The sequence below is a fragment of the Ailuropoda melanoleuca genome, chromosome 1 (genome assembly GCF_002007445.2).
Source record: "Ailuropoda melanoleuca isolate Jingjing chromosome 1, ASM200744v2, whole genome shotgun sequence".
NCBI lineage: Eukaryota > Metazoa > Chordata > Mammalia > Carnivora > Ursidae > Ailuropoda > Ailuropoda melanoleuca.
Window position 1 is genome coordinate 42,994,067 of NC_048218.1, and position 12,577 is coordinate 43,006,643.

At 33.7% G+C, this 12,577-nt stretch overlaps 1 protein-coding gene across 10 annotated transcripts in view; it reads left to right on the forward strand.

Moving 5' to 3' along the window:
• Positions 1 to 12,577, forward strand: part of EPHA6 (EPH receptor A6) — an 811,316-nt gene that overhangs the window by 496,954 nt on the left and 301,785 nt on the right. For all 10 annotated transcript variants that reach the window (XM_034657115.1, XM_034657124.1, XM_034657119.1 and 7 more), the window contains one exon: positions 10,446 to 10,570. In XM_034657115.1, coding sequence (XP_034513006.1) covers positions 10,446 to 10,570 — 125 coding nt within the window. The remainder of the gene's footprint in view (positions 1 to 10,445; positions 10,571 to 12,577) is intronic.

A 12,577-nucleotide genomic window follows, 5' to 3' on the forward strand; every position in this document is an offset into this window, starting at 1 on the left:
GTATTACTTTATGGTCAGAGCTTATAAATCTATTTGTATTTGGGTTTAACTTTTTGAAATTTATTAACATTTTAATTATATGTTTTTTTAAAGATTTTTATCTGGGAGAGAGAGAGTGAGCATGAGTGGAGGGAGGGGCAGAAAGAGAGGGAGAAGCAGACCCCCTGATTGGGGAGCCCCATGTGGGACTCCATCCCAGGATGCTGGGATCATGACCTGAGCCAAAGGCAGACACTTAACTGACTGATCCATGCATGCACCCTAAATTTTGAATTATATTTTTTAAAAAAAATTTCAGAATAGCACATTAGCTAACACTAAGATTAATTGGGCTTTTTGAAATAAAATCATATTCCTTTTCAAGTAGTTTCAAAAGTTATGGATGATATAATTTGTTATTGTAATTTAGAAATCAGTAACTATTGGTCTATTGTTAGATTTGTTTCTGTTTTTCTCTTATATCTAGTTTTCTTAGGCTAGCATGAGAAGCCACTATTGATAGCTTGATGTGATTCTATTTAAAAATATATATATGCATATGTATATATATTATGCATATACATGCCTATATATTCATTATATTTTTAATAGCCCAAGGTTTGGTTTTATTCAGAGCAAAGGGGAAAAAAAAGCTTGAAACTCAGCCATAGGTTTGGAATCTGTACTCAAACTATGCATGCAACAGCAACAGTATTGTGCTAATATAATTGATTTGTTTCTGCATTTATCTACTGTTTGTCTAATGTTAACAGTTTTGAACAGAACAGTTCAGCTAGTATTTAGAACAGTCCTTCCCGCGTTAGTGTCAGGCACAACATTCCACTTCTCTTCATCCTGATGGCTCTCTTTGCCCACCTGAGCTTCCTCTTCTTCAGTAAAGTTATTTTTGATATTGAAGGCCTTGTGGATCTCCTCATTTGTTTTCCTCTTGATCATATTGGCAGCAGTCTTGTATGTCACATCAAGAAGACCTTTGATGTCTAAGTATTTTGTACCCAGAATAAGTTCAAAAAGCCCCCATTGGTTAACTTCCAAGAATTCTTAGTCCCAAACAGGGATATCAACTATTTGCTTTTCTTTGTTCTCATCATCAGGCTCAGAATGAGGGTCATCTTTCTGGTAGAGGCACCAGCGAATGACCTTTTTTAAAAAAAAAATATTGCTGAACTAATATTTGGTAGGGAAACTAGGTCATCATTTATCTCATCATCCATTCCCAGATCTTCCAACACGGTCTTGGTAGTCATACAGTTTGGTTATATAGTAGTTATACAATTTAGTTATACAATTTGGAGGTATCTGCTATTCAGAAAAAAAAAAATTTAATTATAGCATGGGTGTTGAGGTACAACTTGTTTTTGTCACTTTAAATATTGTTTTCCTGTGCCCTCAGATCTACTTTTTTCTTTTTTTAAAATTTTTATTACGTTATGTTAGTCACCATACAGTATATCCTTAGTTTTTGATGTAGTGTTCCATGATTCATTGTTTGTGTATAACACCCAGTGCTCCATGCAATACGTGCGCTCCTTAATACCCATCACCGAGCTAGCCCATCCCCCTACCCCCTCCCCTCTGAAGCCCTCAGTTTGTTTCCCAGAGTCCGTAGTCTCTCGTGGTTCATTCCCCCTTCTGTTTACCCCCCCCTTCATTCTTCCCTTCCTTCTCCTACCGATCTCCCTGCTATTCCTTGTGTTCCATAAATGAATGAAACCATATGATAATTGTCTTTCTCTGCTTGACTTATTTCACTTAGCATAATCTCCTCCAGTCCCGTCCATGTTGCTGCAAATGTTGTGTAATCGTTCTTTCTGATGGCTAATATTCCATTGTATATATGGACCACATCTTCTTCATCCATTTGTCTATTGAAGGGCATCTCGGCTCCTTCCACAATTTAGCTATTGTGGATAAGGCTGCTATGAACATTGGGGTACATATGGCCCTTCTCTTCACTACATCTGTATCTTTGGGGTAAATACCCAGTAGTGCAATTGCTGGGTCATAGGGTAGCTCTATTTTTAACTTTTTGAGGGACCTTCACACTGTTTTCCAAAGTGGCTGTACCAACTTGCATTCCCACCAACAGTGTAAGAAGGATCCCCTTTCTCCACATCCTCTCCAACATTTGTTGTTTCTTAAAAAAGGCAGTCTCCTCAACAAACGGTGCTGGGAAAACTGAATAGCCACATGCAGGAGACCGAAACCGGACCACCCTCCTGAACCACACACAAAATAACTTATCAAACTTGATATCCAAAAACCAAATAATCCAGTTAGAAATGGGCCTAAGACATGAACAGACAGCTCTCCAAAGAAGACATCAAGATGGCCAACAGGCACATGAAAAGATGCTCAACATCATTCATCATCAGGGAAATACAAATCAAAACGACGATGAGATACCACCTCACACCCACCAGAACGGCCAAAATCAGTGCTCATCACAAATACCCTCTTTAATGCCTATCACCCATCTGGCCCATCCCCCACCTCCCCTCCCTCCATCAACCCTCAGTTTCATCTCAATCTTTAAGAGCCTCTTGTGGTTTTTTTTCCCTCTCTCCCTCTCCACCGCCAGTATTAATGTGTTTTCTTTCTGAAATTCCACATGCGAAGGAGATCATGTGTTATTTGTTTTTCTCTGACTTGTTTTTCTTAGCATGGTACATTCTAGCTCTGTCCATGTCATTGTGAATGGCGGGATTTCGTTCTTTTTGATGGCTGTGTATTTTCCATTGTGTGCTACTTCGTCTGTATCCATTCATTACTCAAGGGACTTTGGGGCTCAATCCATAGTCTGGCTATTGTTGATAGTGCTGATATGAACATCGGGGTGCATGTATCCCTTCAAATCAGTTTTTTGTGTCCTTTGAGTGGATCCCTGGTGGTGTGGTTGCTGGGTTGTAGGGTAGTTCTGTTTTTGAGTTTTGAGGAACCTCCATACTGTTGTCCAGACTGGCTGCGCCAGTTTCCATTCCCATTGACAGTGCAGGAGTGTTACCCTTTCTTAACACCCTTGCCATCGCCTGTTGTTTCCTGTGTCAGATCTACATTTTTAAAACAGCTTCATAAAATCTATTGTGTGGAGTTCTTTCAAGTGTCCAAACGTTTTATTTTTAAATGTAGCAATAAAATTTGTGAAACTTTATCCATTCATTATATTAATTTAAAGACTTATGTTTTGCAAGTTTTATCACTTAGGTTCTTCCTTTCCACAATATTAGTTAAATTGTTTTAGTTGTTTATGAATAAATGACTTTCCTGGTCACTTTTTTTCTTTTTCTTTTTCTTTTTTTTTAATGGTATTTAAGTGGACTCATTTTTTTTTCTTATACCTAGAACATGATACAAACTTTTTTTTTTGAATATTTTATTTATTTATTTATTTGAGAGAGAGTGAGTCAGGGGAGGGGAAGAAGAGAGAGAATCTCAAGCAGACTTCGTGCTGATTGTGGAGCCTAACACAGGGCTCAATTTCAGGACTTTTAAGATCGTGACCTGAGCCAAAATCAAGAGCCAGCCACTCAACTGACTGAGCATCCAGGCGCCCCTGATACAGACTTTTTGATGAATCATCAGAGGCCCAGAAGTTACGAATCATATTCAAATATAGCTATAATATTCTATTTTAAATCTATTTATATAATTTTCATATATCATGTATATAATTGTACAGTTCAAATAATAGTACTTTTATCTAGAAAAATTATAGAAATCAGGATTCCTGATTTTAATATAATGAAATGTTATGAATAAGGAAATTGTTTAAATTTAAGCTGAAAAGGGACATACTCCTGATTTTTCTATGGGGCCAGGCCAACTTTGAGATTCTGATGAATAGCATATGCTAAATTCCTAGAAAGTACTGGTACAGCATATATCTTTTTAGTGAAAATTGACAGATAATAATAAGTTCAGCAGGATCTCAGACTGGTCTAAATTGGGGATATTTTTTTTCTTTATGGTTCAAAGAAACTGCATTTATAACATCTGTCATATAAACAATTTTTCAAACATCCCTGGAATGATATAATAAGTCAGTAGAGGTACATGATATAAATTACTATAAATAGCAGCCTAAAGACAGGCTTAACAGTGAGCACATTAAATCAGCCAGTCATAAGACTAATAAAATAGAAATTAAAAAGGCACAGATAATGCTGAAAAGAACTTTAAAGATAATGCTTCAGGTCTTACTCTATATAATTAAGTGCTGACAGTGCTGTACCACTTTGAATTATTATTAATCAAGTGATTTTTCACTGTGGCCTCCACAGTTAGTGAGAGATTTCAGTGCAAGTATTTCCACAGTTTTTCACTTGTCTTGTCAAGCTACCTACCAACATCACATTGGCATGGTAGGAAGAAATAGAGTGAGCAAGCTTTGTGTTACATGATGTTAGTATTTCTTTGGGAATGACTTGTTCAAATTCAAAGCTAAGGGCATTTTAAAATATAGAACAACCTTAACTTTGAGGAAAAACTGGAAAAAAATTAGTCCTGTGTCACCACTAACTTAAGGTGGTACAATCAGAAAGAGGAACATCTCTCCCCTTTTTAATAAGAAGGGCAGAGAAGAGAGTAACCTGACAAATTGTAGCTTAAGTAAGGAAAATCTTTAGGACCAGAGTATACAAAATATTTTTTTGTCAAAATGTTTTTAAAAGAAACAGATACTTTTTTAAAGTAGTAAATATATCAAATGAATTAAGTAATTAAATAGATGTCTTTTTATCACTGTTTTAGAAACTTTTTTTTTCCTTAGAAACTTGTTTTTTAAAACCTACCCACTTTCCCTACAGAGCCATAAATGTATCCCAAATTAAGGTCTTTAAAGTGAATCGGTTGAACCGTTGTAATTTTCCTATTGCTACTGTAACAAATTACCACCAATTTCCTGTCTCAGGAACAGATATTTATTATCTTACAGTTCTGGGTGTCCGAAGTCCAAAATGAGTCTTCAGGGATAAAACAAAGGTTATCATGAGGGCTGGGTCCTTCTGAAGCTCCAGCAGGAGTTCATTCCTTCCCTCTTCTAGTTTCTGTGCATTGCCTGCATTCTTTGGCTCACAGCTTTCTCTTCTGTAGACAAGTCACCTCCTGCCTCCGTCTTAAGACACTTGTGATTACATTGGGCCCACCTGGATAATTCAGGATCATCTTTTCATCTCAAAACCCTTAGTTTAATCTAAACTGCAATGTCTCTTTTACCAGAGAGGAACATTCACAGGTTCCGGGGATTCGATGTGAACATATTTGTGAGCCATTATTCATCCTGTGACAGCTGTCGTATGGCTTAGCATACTGCAGTGTTATTCCCAGGTATAGGAAAAAGACAGAAATTAGAAAGAATATAAAGATCAATTCTGCCTTAAGTTTGGCATGCATATTTCAAACTCATAACCACATTTCAACCACATGGGGAAAGTGGGTGACAATATATATTACCATTAAACTCTGATTGCAGGGGAAACAACAAAAGAAAAGCACATGAGGAAGATACTGTTAGGATATTTTATGTGTATAAAGCACAATATATTTAATAAACATTTCCAAAACAGTATATAAATCAAAAATAATTTGAAGTATGCTCTCAGGTTTCAAAAATGTCAATTCACACAATAAATATCACATTCACACAACTTCACAAGTAAAACTATGGCATTGATTATAGCATATCCCCTTCTTGAACATCCACAGAATGAAGCAGTCCCACCTGTTTTTGCTTTGCAACTCTACCCATTGGTTCACTAGCAAAGAAAAAGGGAAAATCATAGTCTGTTCTGATTTGCACTTTCTGGAGTACAGTAGTTATTATGTTATTGTTCTTTATTTACATTTCATTATGTCATTGATTATATTTCCTAACAGGTGCACATGCGCACACACACACACACACACACACACACACACACCTCTCTGAAAAGAAGCACAGGGAAGAAAAGAAAGGAAAAGAATTAAAAGAAAGAGACACAGTGAAAAGCACTAAAAAAGGAAATGAAGAAAGAGAGGAAGGAAGGAAAGGGGAAAGAAAAGGGATAGGAAGAAGAGAGAAAAGAAAGGAGAGAAAAAAAAGTATGGTAGATGAGCAAAAGTGAAGAGTTAATTCTGTTAATGCTAAAGGTCAGAACCAGGACTGAGGTTGAAGTTACAGGAAGAAAACAATGATTCCGGGTAAGAATTGTTTTTTAACAATTAGAGATTTTCAGAAAGAAACAGGTAGCCTTATGAAGTGGTGTACTCTTTACAGCAACCGTTGAAGCAAGAAGTGAACAAGGATATGCTGTGGGATTTTCTGCATTGCTGAAAAAATGTATGAAATTACTTACAAGGTCTATCCTAGTACTAAGATTCTATTATTCACATTCACTGTTAAGATTTTCATTGTCACAAACACGTGCATGGGAGTGTGCTCTTGCTCTCCCTCTCTCTCTCTTTGTCACCTAACTGCACACACAATATCTTAAAATAATTAACTACAATAATTTACTATTCTTTTGAGTATTTCCATATAAGCATTAGAAAGTAGCATTCATCCTAATGTGGATAAAACCTTCTTTGTTCACTAACTCCACTGTCTACTCTTCTGTTTTCCATGTAATTCTTGGTAAACTATTTGAGATTCAGAAAGTGTAGTAATCAGAAAGGTTTGTATTAAAACCATTTTCACAAATGTGGTAATCTATTCAATAATCATTTATTTTGAAGGTCAAAGCTAAGATTTTGAAGTCTTAAGAAAGAATGTATATCAGAAATACGATTCTACTAAAAACTATCCTGAATACACAATTCTGCACTCAGGAAACATTGCCTGAGACTTCAGGTCTTTCAGTTAGTCTCTGATCTGACAGACTCCAGAAGATATTATTTCCCTATTTATTTCCTCCTCTGACTTTTTAGAATCAGAAGTAAAAATCAATAGTTGCCCTCTGTGTTCTAAAATTAGTTTTTCTCATGTGGAGGAATAAGTGTATTTTCTCCTATAATTTTGTTGGTACTACAGTGTTGTCACAATATGCCAAATTCAGATGTTACATAATCTCGGGTTATTAATAAAAAAATTTATTAAATATGTTCAAAACAAATTCTTGAGGTTTCATGCATTGAAGCTATATTTTAAAATAAAATTCCAAATTGTGCTAACCTCCTCAAAAAATAAAAAATGCAGCATTTGGGTTCTATATTGACCTATAAATTGTTTCCCACATCCTCTGCTTTAACTCATTAACTGTTTAAAATGTGTGCCTGGTGTATATTGTGCAGCTCTTTTCAAAAATAATATATTAGTATACAGTATGGCTCAGAAAATCCAAATTATATAAAGCACTTTTCTCTGTAAAATAATTTAACAAAATCAAAATTGTGTGCATGAAGTGCAAGAATTCTAATAAGATAATACTGGAAGCTTCAACATTAGAGAAATGATCTGATAAAGTATAAACATAATTAAATATTTTATCCGTTAAAGTAATAATTATGAAGACTATATCAAAATATGGAATATGATTTCAAATATATGGTTAAAAATAGAATTATCTAAAATTATGTATATTTTACAACTATGTAAAATATGGATGTTTACATATGAAAGGGATGTACAAAAGTGATAAGATTTTAGAGTTTATATAGTTCTTGGACCCTGAAGTCCATGTATAAGTGAAGAATCCATAACTAAATTAGTTAGAGAATGGTGTAGTTAGTAGTAATTCCCAGGTAGTTAGGGAATGGATTTTCTTTATTTCTATTTTATGGAAGTATAGAAGAGGATTCATTAAATCTGGGTGATATACTTTTACTCTTTTACTCTTAATTAACCAGTGGAGAATTAGAAATAGAAAAGATAGTACCTATATGTTAATCAATAGTCATTCTAATATGCTGCCATAATTGAATTTATTATCAGTTTTGCAAGGATTATACCATTTGACCTTGAGTGCTAAATAATTATGTGGCAAAATATAGTATACTGGTAATTTTGCTTTGTGACAATTGTACATTGAACTGAAAATTAACCATAAGATTGTATACATGAAAAGGACATTTTTAAAAATTATAATGAATTGATATATTTAAGGCAACTTCTAATTTGTATGATTGACCTTAAAGTTATGATTTTTCCATAAAACTCCATTTAATATATTATTATATAATAATTCAAAAACATTAATGCAATTTCTAACAGGGATAAATTTATTAATGGTAGTTTATTACTAGTGAATATGATTCAGTTTAAATAGTGAATTATCTGAGCATTTTTTCGTATTTACCATGCTATCTATTTCCATTTTAGCTTATAGAACAAACTTTTCTATTTTTTAACAACTTCTGTAATTATCACTCATTTTTAAGAATATATTTTAGTGCAATGATAACGCTTTCATTGAACAGCTAGAAAAGTTTTAAATATAATTTCTAAAGTACTTATTTCCTTAGGGGAACCAAACTTGTCATTCTCAAGAATTTAAGAAATACTTTATCCCTACTATACAAAGGAAACATTTAGAAATAAAATACCAAACTTAATCCCAGAGTCTTCTTAGAAATTTAAAGCACATGTATTACAATCATAGAGAATCAGTTTTTTCAAATTCTGTTCTCACCTGCAATTGGTTCATTTGAATAGATTTCTGGAAATGAGTTGGAAAGACGTTATGAGTTCATCATGATAATTTTAATTTAAGTTTATCATTACAGAGCTTTTTTGTACCTCCATTGATCTGATATCTGTATCCCCATTTCCCATAGAAAAAACAAACTGACCTAGTCCTCAATAACACCAAAATAATTACTCATTTGCTTTAACTCTCAACATACACACACAGATTCAGAATTACTACACTAATAATACCAACAACATCATTACTAAAAATAATAATTTTTACAGGGTTTTTGTTAATCCTTAAAATTATTTCTTTGGGATTTATGGTAAGTTACTATGTTTTACAGTACTTTTAAGTAGTTACTCTTGGAGGCAGTGCCTCAATACACAGATTTCTTTCATTTTTCTTTTCTTTTTTTGTATTACTTTTTTAAGTGCTAATTTGCTTTCTAAGAATTTAACCTTTTACAGGGTTCCCAAAGCAAATCTTCAAGGGAAGGCAGGTTCTGAGACTTCTATCTACAAACCTTATAGTGCCCATCCTATTGCCTCCCACCCCTGAGGGTATCCATTGTTATCGTTTTTTTCTATTCCTGGGTTTTTCCTTACATTGCTTTTTATACATTTTTCCACCTTACTTTTTCCACTTAAAAATAGATCCTGAAAAAACTCCATTATAGTATTTATAGATAGCCGTAATTCTCTGGTGGATGTAGCATAGTTTTTCAACCAGTCCCTTTTTGACGGACAGTTAAATTGTTTTCAATCTTTACAAATAAATCTCAGTGAGTAGTCTTGTAAATATGTCACTTTGCGTTTGTTCAGTGTATCTCTGGGATAGATTCCAAAAAGCCCAAGTGTAAATGAACATATAATTTGCCTTAAATTGTTGAATTTCCCTTCATAAAAGTTATACCATTTTGCATTCCCACCGACAATGTATTAAAGTGCTTTTCCCCATCTCCTAGTCAGCAGACCCTGCTGTCAGATTTTTGGATTTTTGCCAATCTGATTGGTAAGAAATGGTATCTCGGTATATTTCATTTTTTATGAATTTTTTATGAATGAATTTTAACTTCTATGTAAAACCTGTTGTTTTTAAAAATTAGAATACTTTAAAACGGGGGGTATTTTGTTAGAGAAAAGAATCTATGATATACACATTCTAGGGAAATTTTGGAAGTTTAATGCAAGATTAGGTTAAAATTGGGTTGTTAAAACAGTGTTTTATAGGGGAAATAAGACGATTCTGAAAATAAACTTCAGAAGTTAAATGTTTCAATTTTATTCAAATGTCACAGAAACAATTCAAAAGAAATAATTCTTATGTTGATATGCAAAAATTTATAGTTAAGAAGTTTGTGTTATAAAGTTTTATAAAGTACTAAGACTTTAAAAGTACTAAGACTTTATAAAGTACTAAGCCTCGAGGAGAAAGAAAAGCCTATAAAAGATCTCGTAATTGCAGAGTATTTTTCTATAGCAGACTCAGATTTGATAAAAGATAATATCCAAGTGTATTGTACCTCATGTCATAGCCTAAAACCAAAGCCAGTTTAAAGGAAATTGTCCTGTATAACAAAGACTAAGATGATGAGTTTTGGCTCTCATTCTTGGACTATTTGAGTTTTTCCTATGTTCCCTAGTAGAGTTTCTAAATATATTTTAATACTATATTTGTATTAAATAGAGTAGATCCTAGGGCTTTCTTATTAATCTGACCTCAACAATTGCTATCCTCTACAACAACAATTATATTTTCCTTGAAAGACAAAATAGTAAAGAAAGGATTATGGAGAACGATTCCTGCCAATTAATTCTTAGTTATTTTCTTTCCTTTCAGCACCTTCCCTGATAGGTGTGGTAAGGAAGGACTGGGCATCCCAAAATAGCATTGCCCTATCATGGCAAGCACCAGCTTTTTCCAATGGAGCCATTCTGGACTACGAGATCAAGTACTATGAGAAAGTAGGTCTTATTTGGAGCTTCCTAAAAAACTACATATACATATATATGTATATATGTATATATTGAGCATGTTGTTATATTATTTTACTTTAAAACCTGTTCTTTGACCTAACCTCATACCTACTATGTCTTTGAAAACTCTCTAATTTACTATTATGCTTATACTTTCTTAATTCATTTGTTTCATTTTATGTCAGGTTATAAAGTAGAAGATGCAAGATGTTCATTTCTGTCATGACTTACTATAGGGATTTTTCCAATATAGTAAGAGGTAGTAACTCCTTTAGCTTACAGTTAGCTGGCATAACATTGTTTCTACAATTCTCTTGGAAGACATGGTAAAATAGAATTGCTATAACCTAAAGAAAGAGTTTGTGTGGCTCATATTGTTTGCCAATGAATTTAAAGTTACAGTTCACTATAATTTGAAAAACATAATTTAAGGGATAGATGGAAATAGCTGGATTAAATTTTTTCTTTACATTTAGGTCAGCTGTTTTACTTTTTTAAGAAGCTAGCAAGATAAATCTCATTCATAAATCACCTTAATCTTAATTTACATTTTTGTCATTTAAAATTGTTCTCAACTACTATATTTTCCCAAACTATATACTTCCTTACCTTTATTGTAGTCACATTCTTCTTTATGTTTTTCCTCTTATTCCTCACTAGTGTGGTATTGTGGCTATAGACAGTATAGCAGGCCACACAGCAATTCTGATATGTCTCATTGTGCTACTACTGCTCTGGAATATTGATAAGGGGAACATTAAATTTAAAAAATCAAGTAAAAATCATGCATGATTTCTAGTTGTATACTACAGTAAGAGGAACTTCTTGCATTTCTGTAACTTACTGGAAACAAAGGAACATCACAAATAAATTTTGATTTCTTCTGAAGAAATACAAGACAAGAACAGAAATAGACGTCTGTCTTTGTCTATTCTATTACTTCTGAGCAAATATAAGTTTGAAAAGGGAGAGGTAACTCAGTAGTCTGCCTGTATCCATTTTTGACACTCTAGTTAAATTTCAGCATTATGTAGTCAATGAAAACTGTCATTATCATGAACCAACGGGAATAACTCCATAGTCTAAGAAAGGGGAAATTGACTGAGTTTTAATTGGATTACAGATTCTGCACATTAGCCAGGCCAGCATGTGCCAGAAATCCTGTTGAGCTATCCTTTCAATCTTACAACCTCTAGCATGCTATCACAAAATATACGTATTTTCTGTCTACTTATTTAAATAGATCTTTAGGTATGCAAAAATCTTCATTATTTAAAAAAGCAATGGACACATATATAAGCAACTTTTCAGAATGAGAATACTCCTCCATGTTTTTTTTTAAAGATTTTATTTATTTATTTGACAGAGATAGAGACAGCCAGTGAGAGAGGAAACACAAGCAGGGGGAGTGGGAGAGAAAGAAGCAGGCTCATAGCAGAGGAGCCTGATGTGGGGCTCCATCCCATAATACTGGGATCACGCCCTGAGCCGAAGGCAGACGCTTAACCGCTGTGCCACCCAGGCGCCCCTCCTCCATGTTTTATGAAGGCTGTATTTTGTACACAGAAAATCATTCTCATTTTATAATCATTTATACTTCATATGTTTGAAGATGAAGATAACTTGCAACATTTCCAATTAAGGACAAATCATACAGATTCTGTAAAAAGGGAACCATTTTCATCCAATCAAAATTTTAGAAATCAATAATATTCTGAAAGATGGTAATGGACATAATTTCCATGTTTTAATGATAGAATAGATAACATTATGAAGGGGTCTATTTTGTAAGAAAATGGCAATGATCCAGTGCTAATGGAGTTACCACACATGTAGTAAACATGGAGTTGGAAGCCAAGGATTCCTAATTCATGTTCTGATTGTGACTCTCATTATGCTTGTGGCCAAGAAAACGCAATTAATCTCTCTGTGTTTCACACTTCACATTTACAAAAAGGAAATGAAGGTATCAACTATTCTAGTGGATCGTAAAGA